We start from the raw sequence: 17,967 nt of genomic DNA, 5'->3' as shown, positions 1-17,967 counted from the left end.
TAGTACTGATGCACCTTATGTTGTGTCTGCTTTTATCCATGAATAAAGGCATTGAGGTGATCGAAGCCACATACACACCCACAGTTGGAGTGAAACGGTCCCGATACGTATTATAAATGGTCCACGGGCTCTGTGATGGGCACTTGGGGTTCAACACAGTTCTCCTCCTTCCCCACCCAGTGGATGCCATGGCCGTTCTCTCTGGGGAGGTGTGGGGAGTGCTGACGGTCCAGAGAGGCAAAGGTGGTGAACTGGACCCTCTTCCTCTTACTGGTGGGGGAGTGGATGGACTCGGTGCGGTTCATGGACTTGGCCCTGAGGGAGCCCCCACAGCCCAGAGGAGAGGAGGGGCTAGAGGAGACTAGGCAGCTGGGTCGCCTGGGCAGAGATGCAGTCTTATCAGACCCAATGTCTATGACTGTGGTGGCGCTGTGGTTGTCTTGCTGGGGAGGACTGCCAGGCACGTTCATCACAAGCTCAGCGTCTGTGCCCAGCCACACCCAGTCATGCCTGTGCCCCGTGGGCTCCTGGCCGTGAGAGGGGGGCTGTTTGTGCCTGAACTTTACCACGTAGGAGATGCAGTTCACCAGGAAGACCAGGATGGCCAGACAAAAGACCCCCAGCAGGGCGTACATGCCAATCTCCAGGTCTGAGAGAGGCCGGTTGGACAGCATGTCCTCGCTGCCCATGTCCACCCCCACTGGCTCCTGGTCAGGCACCTCCTCCTGAGAGGGGAAGTTATTGTAGTTGACCAGGTTACCAGGTGCCTTCACAGTGCTACTGACTGCAACACTACCTATATCTTCAACTAGCCCATTGTCTGTCCCTTCAGCTGTCCTATAGTCATTAGGGCTGCTATAATCACTGTCGTTGATAGGGCTGGCAGGGCTGTTGAGGGTTCCAGCATTTAAGAAACTTCCTGTTTCACTGACTCCGCCTACACCGCCCTGGCTGCTGCCATCACTGGACACGCCCGGAGCGGAGTCATGCTCGGTGGATTTGGCGGTGGTGGTGACCTTGCGCATGGCGCTCTCCTCCCGCTCAGAGGCGGAGCTGCTGGGCAGGGTCTGCTGGGGCTGCTTCCTCTCACTGTCCACCTCCTCCCCATCGTTCCCATAGTCACTGCTGCTGTCCTTACTTCTGCCACTGCCAACCCCACCACCTCCACCTCCACCTCCACTACTGCTGCTGCTGTTGCTGCTGTCAAAGCGCCGGCTGTTGACCTGGAACTTGACCTTGAGGCTGCCACTGCCCACGGCCAGGGTGCTCTTTCGTTTGGACTTCTGGCAGGCCTCACAGATGGCCATCTCCACCCTGACCAGCACTCCCTGTCCCTCACCCTCTGCCACCACTGCAGGCGGGGAGCCCTGCACCGACACCACGCCCTCATCCAGAGAGGTCACCGTCACACGGTAGTAGGCAGGGTCATAGATGTCCAGAGGGGTCATGGAGTCATCGCTGAACTGGACCCAGGAACTAAACACAGCCTCCTGACGAGAACAAATAGCCAGATGTTTGTTTTACTTTAATTGAATATTATTAAACTCAATAATCTACAGTACACCTATGTCTGATCTGATTGACATTCAAGAAGATCGTAAACGGCACCTGTTTGGGGCTCTGCAGCACTTCCTGTGTGGTTGCCGTGGCGAGGATAGCCCTGTTGCTTCCTGGGCTGAGCTGCAGGGACAGAGCCAGGCCAGTGACCAGCTGCACCCCCAGCTCTGTGATGGTCACTTTGTCATCCACCACCGTCACAGTCTTCTCTGCCAGGATGGAGTCAGACAGGGGGGAGAACACCTGCTCAGGCACAAAACACAGAGAGCATTAGATATCACATCATGTCAATATCTCTGGATGAAGGCCCAGTTAAACATGCAATCAGTCATGCTTCCAATCAGGCCTGATGGTTACCATACCTGGATGGAGGTGGTCCCCACGTCTTGTCCTAACAGCACCCTTCCTGCCTGCAGTCTGGCGATGCGAGGGTCCTCCACCTTGAGGAAGTAGCGGACCAGCCTGGTGACGTCCACCTGCCAGTCTGAGCCCAGGAAGTAGGCCTGGGGTTCACGGGGGTCCGACTGCTTGGCTATGAAGTGTGTGATCACACGCACCAGGGCATGCTGGAACTGCAACATGCAGCCTTTACCCTTCTTCCCCTCTTCCTTCTCCTCGCTGTTCCAGCTGAGCCTAGGGAATGAAGAGAAACACTGTATTACGCTACGGCACAGGGCACACTTAAAAATTACAAAATTCAAATCAAATTGGATCACATTACGTAATAGTATTATAACACACGCCTGAGCTCTTTGCGAAGTATTATTTGTGCTAAAAATGTACACTCATTTTAGAGCTACGGGCTGCCTTTTAGGCCACTAGACCTCTATACTGGTCCCTTTACCCACTGTACCTACAGTATGTATGTACACTAGTATGTACAGTGGGTGGAGGTTTTACTGTGTGACAGGAATGGGGGTGGCTGTTTTGTGGGTCCTACTGTACCTCTTGGTGGTGATAATGGGCACCCTCCACCCCTTGATCTGGCTGAGCTCTGTGTCAGACACCTCGATCTGGAGGGGCAGCCGTGGGATCCACACGTTCATCTCCAGCTGAGCACTCAGGTAGCTGTAGGTGAAGTTCACCATCATCCTCACCTTGCCCTTCATCTCCTTCCCATTCACAAACACATAGTCACACCTGTCTGACACCTGGACAGGGGGGGCAGAAAAAATAACAATGGTTAAATCATCAGAACAGGTCTAACCAAAAACATACATTTCTTGTCATATATGCTATTCATGGGTAAATATGCTATACTGTATAAGCATATGACCAGTCTTCTAAATTAAACTACTGTATGTACAGTTTTGAAATAATATAGCATTTATCCTGGTCATTAAATGATACAGAGATTTTATATGAGATGCTTAGCTACACTAATGAAAAGGAGAGATAATGAAACCAGGCTCTAAGTTATCCTTAACCTAGACAAATAGTTGCCCAAGCTTTAATGAACTCAACAAATCGTTCTGCTGTAACTTGCTCCACTATGGTAATAATATAGTCAAATAATAGTCAAACAGCTGTAATAAACTGTCACACTGAACACAAGGCACAGGCCATAATAAGATATAACATTGCAAATGTATGTTAATCCAATAACACACTGTTATATTGGACATCAATCCTTCACAACCCTACCCAAGAACACATTCATTACATTTTAATTTAATGTAACCTTGGCCAGTAGTTTCTGTCAGCCCATTGAGAAATCTCATGCGCTTTTTGAAACCCTGGAAGACATAGTTAAGATTCGGCCTGGTTCTATCAACATCCCTTGCTTTAATCAATTGGATAATTTACGGAGCATTGAAATACAGTTGTCATTGGCTCCCGTAAGTGCTCAGGGGAGCAGAAAATAATGGCACTGACTTTGACAGACGGCTCAAGGAGGAATGCAAATGGCAGAGATTGCTAATCTACCTATTCATGAATTTAGCAATTAGAAGATGCACTGTCTGAGTAATTTCCTGTTGGTTGTGGGGGGTCCTGTGACATCCTGTGACAATAATTACCTTGCACTCATTAACTACAATGCTGTTCTGGTTAAAATACTCTATCCAGGATCAACATGGAGGATATAGTTGGAAAGGTGCTGCAGCTTCTCATCCAATCAAAGCAGACTTATGTAACATTAGGGCCCACAATGCAGTTCTGCAAACTTATGAACAACTGTCTGTGCTATTATGTACTGATATTTTTTCAATGAGGTCATGAAGAGTTTTCATGAATCATTTTCATCCAGAGACGGTAGATAAGGTCAGACAATCATCCTTAATCTGAGAGTGTCTGTTCAGCATGAGGCTCCCAGGTAAGAGTCCTCGTCCTCTCATCTCCAAGATACTCCATATTAGTTAACGCTCGTTGAGTCACAAACCCTTCCATGTTAACATGGCAACATAATAAAAAACAATCCCCAAAATATTTAATATACACTACATTACCAGAAGTATGTGGACAGCTGCTCATCGAACATCTCATTCCAAAATCATGGGCATTAATATGGAGTTGATCCCCCCTTTGCTGCTATAACAGCCTCCACTCTTCTAGGAAGGCTTTCCACTAGATGTTGGAACATTGCTGCGGGGACTTGCTTTCATTCAGCCACAAGAGCATTAGTGAGGTTGGGCACTGATGTTGGGCGATTAGGCCTGGCTCGCAGTCGGCATTCCAAAACACCCCAAAGGTTTTCGATAGGGTTGAGGTCAGGACTCTGTGCAGGCCAGTCCAGTTCTTCCACACCGATCTCGACAAACCATTTCTGTATGGGCCTCGCTTTGTGCATAGGGGCATTGTCATGCTGAAACAGAAAGGGCCTTCCCCAAACTGTTGCCACAAAGTCAGTTGCCACACACCACTCCAGCTGACGCTTGGCATTGCGCATGGTGATCTTAGGCTTGTGTGCGGTTGCTCGGCCATGGAAACCCATTTCATGAAACTCCCGACGAACAGTTATTGTGCTGACGTTGCTTCCAGAGGCAGTTTGGAACTCGGTAGTGAGTGTTGCAACCGAGGACAGGCGGTTGTTACGCGCTACGCGCTTCAGCACTCAGTGGTCCTGTTCTGTGGTCTTGTGTGGCCTACCACTTCGCAGCTGAGCCGTTGTTACTCCTTGACGTTTCCACTTCACAATAACAGCACTTACAATCGACCGGGACAGCACTAGCAGGGCAGACATTTTACGAACGGACTTGTTGGAAAGGTGGCATCCTATGGCAGTGCCATGTTGAAAGTCACTGAGCTCTTCAGTACGGGTCATTCTACTGCCAATGTTTGTCTATGGAGATTACATGGCTGTGTGCTAGATTTTATACAACGGGTGTTGCTGAAATAGCCAAATTCACTAATTTGAAGAGGTGTCCACATACTTTTGTATGTATAGTGTATATAATAACATATGCCATTTAGCAGACACTTGTATCTGCTTTTATCCACAGTCATGCTTACATACATTTTAAGTACGGTGGTCCCGGGAATCAAACCCACTATCCTGATGTTGCAAGTGCCATGCTCTACCAACTGAGCTACAGAGGATCATTTTATTTCAAAGGTGTTGAGTTTTGCAGTGCAGAGTCAAGTCTCCTGCAAGGCTCCAAAGACACAATCTCAACATGGAGCACAGAATATAACGTTTCATTTGATGTTACTGATAAATGTTTGTGAGTCGAGGGAAAGATGCAAATGAAATTCATCTTGTTGACCTGAAAGAGAGACGTTCTCACTCTGCCTTGATACTGAGTGAAGTGAAGAAAGACAAGTGGCATAGCAGTGAAAACATTTCTCTTTCAGGTCAACAAGATGTATTTAAGCTTTCTCTTAACTCACAAACATTTATCAGTAACTGTGCTGACAGGGTGGATACCAACTGCATGGTATAAATATCAAAGGTTGCAGTGAGTATACTGTATTCATGACACAAAATGCTACAAATTTACAGAGAATATCCTTTTATTCATATCAATTTAAAGATAACCATTTGTCATTGTGCTTGATTTTGATATTTGACGTGCCAGATTAATCTTAATCTCATGGTTTTTCACAAAGTACCTATTACTCTCTTCACACATAACTGACAAAGCAAATGTTTCCATACTTCTTAAAAGCCTCTTTATCATCACAGATTTGACTTTGTTTTGGCATTTCAGACCAGAAAATGTTTTAATGGAATAAAGCCTTGCCATTTATCATCTGCGGATTTCATAATTTTTTTCACATGCATCATAAGAGCAAAGATATCTGAGTAGAGCCGCTAAACTAAGAAGCTTAAGGGGAATTTTGTGACTCAAGCTTACTGATATCTGATCAGAAAACACACACACACAGCTAGGGGCAACTATAAAGGGTCATATTTTATCATGGTCATGTTTTAAAATGCAGTGATTTACATTGTGATTTACATAATCCCACTGATCTCATATCTAAAACACTCCATTACTTTACACAACAGACACCACTTATTTCCTGTGATCATGTACTAATGGATCTCCTAAAATACAGAATAACAACAAACAAATGTGTCTTGGATAAGCCTTTGTTTTAATGTATAATTATACTTAGATTAGCCGAATGGCTGTAATAACAAAGAGACCTTGTGCAACAACAAAAAAAATAACTATGAGTTTAGTTTTTCCTTTGTTTCCCTGTCATTTCCTGTTATGTGTCCATTTCAGCAGCTGATTGGCTTGATGGAGGACGTCACTATCCTATCCTATCCACTATCACTATTGTTTTGTTATGTGGAAGAGAGAATGTGGAGGTGACTTTGATACAACTTCTTTGCCTTTAGCAGTCTCTCCTCCCCTCTTACACCCACACTAAATGCCCCTCCTGTCTCATAGCAGCCAGACAGGACAAACACACATCCAGCACTCTACTCCCTCCTAACCACAGTCAAAACAGTCTGGTCTTCACATGACCTCAAATAATCTCCTTGGTTATTGGACGTTTGTTCACACCACAGATCTGCAAGGTACCATGGCATGCTGGCAATGACACATGCACACAAAACAGGTCCCCATAGGAGAACCCTTTGAAGAACCCTTTTGGGTTCCATGTAGAACCCTTTCCAAAGAGGGTTCTACATGGAACCCAAAAGTGTTCTTCCTGGAACCAAAAAGGTTCTATGGGGACAGCCGAAGAACCCTTTTGGAACCCTTTTTTCTAAGAGTGTATGTACAGTAAAGTTGCTTTCAGTGAAAGAAATGAAGGTGAATGTTAGAGTAGCCCCAAAACGTCTGTGTTGCAATGCTCTGTGTTTAGCAACTCTGTCTGACATCTTCATGTCTACACCTCCAAGTACCTCCACCACTAAGATGGGGTTTTAAAACACATACACCCTCTACACAACTGTAAATGCTAGATGCCACTGTGGCATCAAGTGGCAGGCAGCCTGCTGTACCTTCAGGATGTCCTCATCAGTGGAGCTACAGTCGGTGAAGTCTGAGACATCAGTGACTGACCCGTCCTCCTCCACAGCCACGGTCCTGACAGGCATCACCACCTTCTTCCCAGTTAGCACAGCTGTGTTCAGGATCTCTGAGTCCTAAAGGGAACACATCATCAGTCTGGCTATACACTAAGTGTACAAAATATTAGGAACACCTTCCTAATATTGAGTTGCACCCCTTTTTGCCCTCAGAACAGCCTCAATTCATTGGGGCATGGATTCTACAAGGCATCACATGCATTCCACAGGGATGCTGGCCCATGTTGACTCAAGTGCTTCCCACAGTTGTGTCAAATTGGCTGGATGTCCTTTGGGTGTTGGACCATTCTTGATGCACACCGGAAACTGTTGAGTGTGAAAAACCCAGCAGCATTGCAGTTCTTGACACACTCAAACTGGTGCGCCTGGCACCTACTAGCATACCCCGTTCAAAGGCACTTAAATATTTTGTCTTGCCCATTCACTCTCTCATTGGCACACATATACAATCCATGTCTCAATTGTCGCAAGCCTTAAAACTCTACACTGATTGAAGTGGATTTAACAGGTGACATCAATAAGGGATCATATCTGTCACCTGGATTTACCTGGTCAGTCTTTGTCATGGAAAGAGCATGTTTTGTACACTCAGTGTAGGTTTAATGAGATATTGGCCTACTGTAACCTCCTAACTACTCATGGTTAAGATATACAGTGCCTTCAGAAAGTAATCATACCCCTTGACGTATTCCACATTTTGTTGTGTTACAGCCTGAATTCTAAATGGATTCAATTGAAAACATGAGAAAACATGTTTTCGCACATTTTTACTCCTGAATGTATTTAGGTTTGCCATAACAAAGGGGTTGAGTACTTATTGACTCAAGACATTTCAGCTTTTCATTTGTTTTAAAATGTCTAAACATTTCTAAAAACATAACTCCACTTTGATATTATGGGGTATTTTGTGTAAGCCAGTGACACAACATCTCAATTTAATCAATTTTAAATACAGGCTGTAACACAACAAAATGTGGAAAAAGACAAGGGGTGTGAATACTTTCTGAAGGCACTGTAGGCTTGTTGTATGTAGGAAGCGGGAGCAGGGGAGGAATTGCGTGTGGAAACATGACCCGAAGTTGTGAGTTCCCATCGCTGGTAGAAAAATATATTTTGGAATTAAACTGTGATACCAAAATTCCAGAAACCACATCTCTGCCAGGAAATACAAGCAATCAGTATAAATCCTTATTTTATTGTTAATATAACTGTAGCTCCAACCAGTATTGCCCCTCTGGCCAAACATCAAATCTCCTCATGTTTGGCTAGAAGCCTGAGGTCAACATCTAATCCATGATTGAGATGGACCATATCAAACAACCTAGTCTCAGAGCATTTTGTATGCTTCTGTACATAAATCCAAGACACTCCATTTAGTATGATATGTTACGTTGTGTACGGTATGTATTAATTTGTGGATGTCCATCATCCATTTCATATGATATGTTTTTTGACAATTCGTATGATATGTTATGATTTTGCCAAAAGTACAATTTGTTATGAATTTGATAAATGTACAATATGTTAAGAATTTGCAAAACTTATGATATGTTACGAATTCTAATTTGTTTTGGCTAATGTTAGCTAGGTGGCTAGGTGGCTAACGCTAACATTAGCTAGCTGGCTAACATTAGCTAGGCTAGGGGTTAGGGATAGGAGTTAGGATTAAGGTTAGGAGTTAGGTTAAAGGGTTAAGGTTAGGGTTAGGGAAGGGTTAGCTAAAAGGGTTAAGGTTAGGGAAAGGGTTAGATAACATGCTAAGTAGTTGCAAAGTAGCTAAAAAGTAGTTGAAAAGTTGCTAATTAGCTAAAATTCTAAAGTTGTCCGTGATGAGATTCGAACGCGCAATCTGTGGGTTCTTAGACGTCCGCGTTACAGGTCCACCAATCCACCGCGACCAACCACCCTTCTTTCATTTTTGCCTTAAGTAGCCCTAACATCAGTCTTATGTAACCATACCAAATCATACATATCATACTAATTTGAATAATAAATTGAATTTACTATGTTACATATAGTCTATGAGTGTCAAATTTCAAACCAAAATCAAGTTTCCAATGCCTTCATATTTCAGTGCCTTTCAACTGTATCATTTTCAAAATACTGTCTATTGTATGATATAGACAGAGTGATTGAAAGACAATCAAGGTTTTTACTGTTTTCAAACATTAATTTACAAAACACTATTAAATCATTTTTTGTAATAAATGGACAAAAACTGTATCATAAAAGATGGAACATTTTGAAAGATATGATGTTGAAAATATTACTAGGCAGAGATTCTAAATCTCCCATGAAAACAAACAATAATGGCTTTAAAGTTCAGCTGGGCCCCTTGATTGTAGTAGCACAAAGGGCTAAGGGCAGATTGGATATTGTAATGCAAATTCCTCCCAAGGCATTTATAACATCCACTATTTAGTGACAGAGATTATATGATGGATTAATTGCAGGGGTCCTATATTAAAAGATACAAAACACAAAAATAGAAAAAGAAACAATAGAGAAGCAGCTGTCAGAGACTGACAACCTCCTGGTACATCAGGACAGGCGTCAATGTCATGAATACACAGTGCATTAGGTCACAGTACCCACACTAGACCTCATATACAAACAAGCAATGATCACAAAGATTGTTGTTGTAACTCAAAAAGGGTGTAATGCTGGAGCCCACATCCAAGGCCAAACACAACATTTGCAATAGCAAATGTCACAGGTGAAAGTACTATATGCATATGGTGCTAGAGATTAATTGTTAGTCGGTGCTCACCATAACGAGTGGGGCTAGGCCCACAAAGTCTCTCTGGGTGGTGTAGATCCTCATGGAACCTTCTTTCTGTCCCCCATCCCTAGTGTCTGGTGGCAACTCTAGGCGCCATGTGATCACCTGGCTGTCTGATTGGCTGCTCAGCTCCTCCACCTCAAAGTCCATCTGTAGGACCTCCAGTAGACTGCTGTCCAGCCTGAGAGAAGATAGAAGAGTCAGAATCAGAATCTCACTGCCAGAGGAACACATTCAGCTCAAGCTATTATCTTTGATACTATTTGTATATCCACTGTAAATCCACTGAGTATTTGTATATCCACTGTATATTTGTATATCCACTGCTCATCCTCTTATAGCTCTATGCTCACTCTACCTAGTTGTGTGTAATGTACAGTACCAGTCTCCTTCTTGGTAAAATAGCCCTTACACAGCCTGGAGGTGTGTTGGATCATTGTCCTGTTGAAAAACAAATGATAGTCCCTCTAAGCCCAAATCAGATGGGATGGCATATCGCTGCAGAATGCTGTGGTAACCATGCTGGTTAAGTGTGCCTTGAATTCTAAATAAATCACAGACACAATGTCACCAGCAAAGCACCCCCACACCATAAAACCTCCTCCTCCATGCTTTACGGTGGGAACTACACATGCGGAGATCATCCGTTCACCCACACCGCGTCTCACAAAGACACGGAGGTTGGAACCAAAAATCTCCAATTTGGACTCCAGACCAAAGGACAAATTTCCACCGGTCTAATGTCCATTGCTCATGTTTCTTGGCCCAAGCAGGTCTCTTCTTATTATTGGTGTCCTTTAGTAGTGGTTTCTCTGCTGCAATTCGACAATGAAGGCCTGATTCACACAGTCCCCACTGAACAGTTGATGTTGAGATGTGTCTGTGACTTGAACTCAGTGAAGCATTTATTTGGGCTGCAATTTCTAAGGCTGGTAACTCTAATAAACTTATCCTCTGCAGCAGAGGTAACTCTGGGTCTTCCATTCCTGTGACGGTCCTCATGAGAGCCAGTTTCATCATAGCACTTCATGGTTTTTGCGACTGCACTTTCAAAGTTCTTGACATTTTCCATATTGACTGACCTTCATGTCTTGAAGTAATGATGGACTGTAATTTCTCTTTGCTTATTTGAGCTGTTCTTGCCATAATATGGACTTGGTATTTTACCAAATAGGGCTATCTTCTGTATACCCCCCCCCCCCCCCTCTACCTTGTCACAACACAACTGATTGGCTCAAACACATTAAGAAGGAAAGAAATTCCACAAATTAACTTTTAAGAAGGCACACCTGTTAATTGAAATGCATTCCAGGTGACTACCTCATGAAGCTGGTTGAGAGAATGCAAAGAGTGTGCAAAGCTGTCATCAAGGCAAATGGTGGCTATTTGAATATAAAATATATTTTGATTTGTTTAACACTTATTTGGTTACTACATGATTCCATATGTGTTATTTCATAGTTTTGATGTCTTCACTACTATTCTACAATGTGAAAAATAGTAAAAATAAAGCAAAACCCTTGAATGAGTAGGTGTGTCCAAACTTCTGACTGGTACTGTATGTATATACAGTGGGGAAAAAAGTATTTAGTCAGCCACCAATTGTGCAAGTTCTCCCACTTAAAAAGATGAGAGAGGCCTGTAATTTTCATCATAGGTACACATCAACTATGACAGACAAAATGAGGAAAAAAAATCCAGAAAATCACATTGTAGGATTTTTAATGAATTTATTTGCAAATTATGGTGGAAAATAAGTATTTGGTCAATAACAAAAGTTTCTCAATACTTTGTTATATACCCTTTGTTGGCAATGACACAGGTCAAACGTTTTCTGTAAGTCTTCACAAGGTTTTCACACACTGTTGCTGGTATTTTGGCCCATTCCTCCATGCAGATCTCCTCTAGAGCAGTGATGTTTTGGGGCTGTCGCTGGGCAACACAGACTTTCAACTCCCTCCAAAGATTTTCTATGGGGTTGAGATCTGGAGACTGGCTAGGCCACTCCAGGACCTTGAAATGCTTCTTACGAAGCCACTCCTTCGTTGCCCGGGCGGTGTGTTTGGGATCATTGTCATGCTGAAAGACCCAGCCACATTTCATCTTCAATGCCCTTGCTGATGGAAGGAGGTTTTCACTCAAAATCTCACGATACATGGCCCCATTCATTCTTTCCTTTACACGGATCAGTCGTCCTGGTCCCTTTGCAGAAAAACAGCCCCAAAGCATGATGTTTCCACCCCCATGCTTCACAGTAGGTATGGTGTTCTTTGGATGCAACTCAGCATTCTTTGTCCTCCAAACACGACGAGTTGAGTTTTTACCAAAAAGTTCTATTTTGGTTTCATCTGACCATATGACATTCTCCCAATCCTCTTCTGGATCATCCAAATGCACTCTAGCAAACTTCAGACGGGCCTGGACATGTACTGGCTTAAGCAGGGGGACACATCTGGCACTGCAGGATTTGAGTCCCTGGCGGCGTAGTGTGTTACTGATGGTAGGCTTTGTTACTTTGGTCCCAGCTCTCTGCAGGTAATTCACTAGGTCCCCCCGTGTGGTTCTGGGATTTTTGCTCACCGTTCTTGTGATCATTTTGACCCCACAGGGTGAGATCTTGCGTGGAGCCCCAGATCGAGGGAGATTATCAGTGGTCTTGTATGTCTTCCATTTCCTAATAATTGCTCCCACAGTTGATTTCTTCAAACCAAGCTGCTTACCTATTGCAGATTCAGTCTTCCCAGCCTGGTGCAGGTCTACAATTTTGTTTCTGGTGTCCTTTGACAGCTCTTTGGTCTTGGCCATAGTGGAGTTTGGAGTGTGACTGTTTGAGGTTGTGGACAGGTGTCTTTTATACTGATAACAAGTTCAAACAGGTGCCATTAATACAGGTAACGAGTGGAGGACAGAGGAGCCTCTTAAAGAAGAAGTTACAGGTCTGTGAGAGCCAGAAATCTTGCTTGTTTGTAGGTGACCAAATACTTATTTTCCAACATAATTTGCAAATAAATTCATTAAAAATCCTACAATGTGATTTTCAGGAATTTTTTTTCTCAATTTGTCTGTCATAGTTGACGTGTACCTATGATGAAACTTACAGGCCTCTCTCATCTTTTTAAGTGGGAGAACTTGCACAATTGGTGGCTGACTAAATACTTTTTTCCCCCACTGTACCCATACACTGCTCATCCTCTTATTGCTCTATGCTCACTCTACCTAGTTGTGTGTAATATATGTAAACTTTGTTTAAACTCTGCTGTCTGTATTCTGTTTCTAAATGTTGTCATTCACTAGCAGTAACATATCATCAAGTACAATTCTGAGTATGTGCAAATGTACTTGGCAAATAAAGGTGATTCTGAATCTGAAGCGTTGCTCAAACCCAGGACGAAAAACAGGAGGAATACAGTTTTTTAACCCTAACCTTGACTCTGTGATAGACTTCATTGCATTGTAAAAGCTTATGTCTTACATGTACTGTATGTTTAGTATAATAAACAGACCAGCATTGTCAAAGTGACTTCCTACATATGCCTAATAAGAAAACAACTCATTTATGATTCTGTTTTTAATTTATTGTTTTTTTGTCCTTCATCCAAATAACAACAAAACATTTTATCTTCACGCCGTCAGTACCATAAAACAAGACTATCCACACAGAGGGTGTCATTTAATGTTCTTTCCCGCATTAATTTCCGGTTACTGTAAAGTAATCACTTTGTTTGTGCACATGTAAGGTATGACGAGCTGAGCATGTCAAATGAGCATCAGGGATTTGATTGTGAGACAACAGATTAATGAGGTGGACAATCTCCCGGCTCCACTGAAACCTATTATCTGTAAACAGACACACATGCCACAGCAGGCGTCAGGCTGAAGGAGAATGCACGCATGGGCTAAATAGGATAGATAGCTTGTAGCAGCAAAGTTCTCTGATAGCCTGATCCTCTCAATGTACATGATAATGGCTTGAATAGGACTTGGATAGGATCCCCTCTAATCTGATGAATCTGTTCAAAGTCTCTAAAGTGAAACATCTTTAAAGCATTACAGACAGTGTTAGGCCTGTTTTAACTGAAAGTACTTTAGATCATCATCATAAACATGGGGATTTACAAGAATGGGTAAGTGCAGTGATGGGTTTAGACAGCTTTTAACTATGGACTTTGAACTTGGAGTCAAGTGAGGTGCCATGAACTCATGAGATCTCCTTTGACTCATAATATTACGCAGCTGGAACATTGACAATAGAGTGTCCATCCTATCCCTTTTTCATTGCAACTCCCTGTGAAACATACTGAATAGGACCACGTCCACTCACTCTCAAGTAAGACAGTCCTGTATCTGGCACACACCCTCCCTTCGTCACATAAAACACTTACACACAATCAACTGTCAAATATTTTCAAATGTACAGTGTGTGTCTCTTCAAAACCAAATGCAAGCACAAAGCTACTTCTGATGAGTTCTCTATCATTTATTCTCTAAGAGCTTTCATAATTCTGCACACCATATGTAAAGACGTAAAAAGAGAGATTTACTGTAATTGAATAATCTTAGAATATTGCGCAAAAACACACTGAAACACAAACAAACAGTAAGAGTATTTTAGTCAAGTATCAAAACAAGATGTGCAAGAGGGTCTCTATCCCCTAAAGTATATATTAAAACAGATTTTGCTGTTTTAATCTGGCATTACAGTGAGATGGGGGACACCATTATAGCCTTCTGTCATTCTTGTGGGTGAAGCAGTGAAGTACTCCAAACCCCAGATTATTAAAGGGACAGCACTCTCACTAAGTGGCCATCTTAAGTCGGAAGATCTGTTGCATTCTATTGTCAATTCCTTAATATCCAGATAGCCGCATAAACACTCACAGTGCGCTAGGAAGCTGAGAGACAAAGTCCATGAAATCCCCAAAGTGGTGTGACATTAGACAGCCCCTGCAGGGGGTCTAGTAAATTAAATGACATTTTTAGATGGATTATCCCTAACAAACGATTCTGCATCAACAAATATGTTCCCCAAAACTGGTTCGATAAAGAATGGACTAATCCCCATTACATGGAGAAAATAAGAAAATTAGGTCAACCCAATAATAACTTAATTTTACCAGGTCAGTGTTTCTATCACTCCATCCTTGTCAGTGTGAAGTGTATCCTGCTTGCTACGCTCAATGCAATCATGGACGCCATAATGCTCCAATTAAAATGACAAACTACAAAGGATGTGCCACCTTTAAATTCACAGGAACATCTCATAGGCTATAAATACCTGGAGCCACACCAGATCATAAAGGTCAGCCAAGTCACAGAGTTGGTCAGTTACATGGAATGTCAATGGAAGGTCCTGTTCCAGCATGGACAGGTTCCTACATCTGGCGTATTGTCCTCAAGCAAGGTAAAGGTTACACTTCAAAAAGAGCACCATGACTCCAGATGTCTTTGTGACAGCAGCAATGGTACCAGAAATAGATCCTACAGACTTAAAAGGACATGCAAGTTGAGCTTCTAGGAACGGAAGAGGTATTAACAATGCCACATATTCACATTGACTGGGCCCGCTACTGTCTAATGTTAATAATTGTTTAGTATTTGCCAAGAGTCTTAACAACATACAGTACAGTAAAGGAGACAGAAACACTTTAATATACTGAAAAATAATTTTCAGAGATTTCATGTGAACTATACACTGAGTGTACAAAACATTAAAAACACCTTCCTAACATTAAGAACCCTATTTCTACACAGTTGTGTCAAATTGGCTGGATGTCCTTTGGGTGGTGGACCATTCTTGATACACACGAGAAACTGTTGAGCCTGAAAAACCCAGCAGCGTTGCAGTTCTTGACACAAACCGGTGCGCCTGGCAACTACTACCCTACCCCGTTCAAAGGCACTGTAAATCTTTTGTCTTACCCATTCACCCTCTGAATGGCACCCATACACAATCCATGTCTCAATTGTCTCAAGGCTTAAAAATCCTTCTTTAACCTGTCTCCTCCCCTTCATCTACACTGATTGAAGTGGATTTAACAAGTGACATCAATAAGGGATCATAGATGTAGTCTGGATTCACCTGGTCAGTCTATGTCATGGAAAGAGCAGGTGTCTTTAATGTTTTGTACACTCAGTGTAGATAAGCAATTAGAGACTTCTAGAGATTTTCTTAAAGACGTAGCGCTACTTAATGACCTGTGAGGACAGTGGCCTCTTTAAGAAGCAGATTTACTTAAGCTTTTCCCAGCAGTAGACCAGTGCTTGTATAGCATAAGGTGTCTTCTCAGGTCAGATAGCCTAAGCCCCAGTCAAAATGGCATCATGTGTGAGTGTTTATTTACATTTTTACATTTTAGTCATTTAGCAGACGCTCTTATCCAGAGCGACTTACAGTTAGTGAATACATATATATATATATATATATATATATTATTATTTTTTATACTGGCCCCCCATGGGAATCGAACCCACAACCCTGGCGTTGCAAACGCCATGCTCTACCAACTGAACTACATCCCTGCCGGCCATTCCCTCCCCTACCCTGGACGACGCTGGGCCAATTGTGCGCCGCCCCATGGGTCTCCCGGTCGCAGCCGGCTGCGACAGAGCCTGGATTCGAACCAGGATCTCTAGTGGCACAGTTAGCACTGCGATGCAGTGCCTTAGACCACTGCGCCACTCAGGAGACAAAATAGTATGTGATATTTATTCTGAGTCGTTAGCCTACTCATTGTTTCACATACTATTTTGCAGACTATTTTCAACTTACTCAGGCAAAATGGAAGTCATTAACCCTCTGTATCATGTACACTATTATTCATATTAATTAACTAACAAATCCATGACTTTAACTCCTTATACGGTACAGTAATGCTTATTCAGGAGTATGTGTAAAACTGTCTGTGAGCAGCCAAATGTGAAGGGTCCAGCCAATGGTTGAACACATGGTGGGTTTAATGGCGTTCACTGACAGTCTATTAGGGGGATTGTTGTGTATTTTCAGCAGACTTGCCTTTTTCCATGTATGGCAGATTTCCTCTGACAAACAACAGCGATGGTGCCATCCGCTCTAGAGTCCAGGGTGATGTCCCACAGCAACGAGTTACTGGGTGTAGCTGAGCGAAACGACACTCCTTTTTTTACAATCGCTCTAAGAATGGAGACAATAAAAAGAGAAACACAGGAATAAGACACATGTTAAACAAACCAAGGTAAAGTTGTAGAAAGTAAACTCTAAATCCTACACCTAGCAATAAGTCCAATGGACCTAGCTAGCATGATGTTGGCTCCCATAGTTTGGGGCCTTGAAATGATTCATTCCTAAGACCTTCAGTCAATCAGAGTCCATTTTGCTCATAGCAAAGCCCTGTAATTTAAGAGGATTGGGCAAATCCCTGGGGATAGGTTTCAATAGACTGAGGAAAAATGCATTTTGAGTGTTTAGTATTCCTCATATACTATGGGCCTATTTGTTCCTGTTTCGTACACAAATTATTCATAGTGTACTAATGGCTTGTTGGCCTGCTGGCCTCTCATTTGTAAATGATAAGCATTATCTAATGCAGCTGAACACTTACACTGTTCCAGTAGACAGCCACACTAGGGAACTGAATGCTAATTCAAACATTACCCTGCAATTAATGGCTAGTGTAAAAGGTCCTACGAGGGAGTTAGTGTAGAGTAAGAGTGGAGGCAGGTTAGATATATACATGAAAACCTCCATAATGTCATGCAGGAGAGGCATCCCACTGTACAGGATTACAACACTGCACTCATGTGTCTCTCTTTAGAGCCATTCAAAGCATTTTTCAAATAGTATTCTTCCAGCTCAATGTTCTATAAAAACGGAGCACCACCAAGTTGTTTCTTCATAAAATATTATTATAGTGCTGAATATCATCACTGTAGTAGGGTGATTACTCACAAAACTAGAACAAAAAATATTTTTGGGATTTTCACAAAATGTAATCAATAGAAGGGACCTTTGGTGGAAGCATTCTTGACATATATTTGACATTTGTATCTTAAAGCATAATTGAGAAATAATGAATTGAAGTTGGAACATTTGTGACATTTTGGCCTTACCCAGGCCTCCTTTAAGACTCCATAATGTTTAATCTGTAGGTATGAAGCTTTACCC

The 17,967-nt window shown here is 42.6% G+C and overlaps 1 protein-coding gene across 1 annotated transcript in view; it reads right to left on the bottom strand.

Moving 5' to 3' along the window:
- Positions 1–110: 110 nt before the first annotated feature.
- The window catches only part of LOC311140903 (transmembrane protein 132D), a gene marked incomplete at both ends in the record, with an annotated part of 38,317 nt that continues 20,460 nt past the window's right edge, over positions 111–17,967 (bottom strand). The window contains 7 exons of the mRNA XM_084176176.1: positions 111–1,490; positions 1,609–1,800; positions 1,920–2,190; positions 2,503–2,708; positions 6,959–7,102; positions 9,816–10,008; positions 16,840–16,977. Coding sequence (XP_084032302.1) covers positions 111–1,490; positions 1,609–1,800; positions 1,920–2,190; positions 2,503–2,708; positions 6,959–7,102; positions 9,816–10,008; positions 16,840–16,977 — 2,524 coding nt within the window. The remainder of the gene's footprint in view (positions 1,491–1,608; positions 1,801–1,919; positions 2,191–2,502; positions 2,709–6,958; positions 7,103–9,815; positions 10,009–16,839; positions 16,978–17,967) is intronic.

Source organism: Coregonus lavaretus (assembly GCF_964263955.1).
Source record: "Coregonus lavaretus genome assembly, chromosome: 14".
Taxonomy (NCBI): Eukaryota; Metazoa; Chordata; class Actinopteri; order Salmoniformes; family Salmonidae; genus Coregonus; species Coregonus lavaretus.
This window is presented reverse-complemented; position numbering and strand designations above follow the sequence as displayed.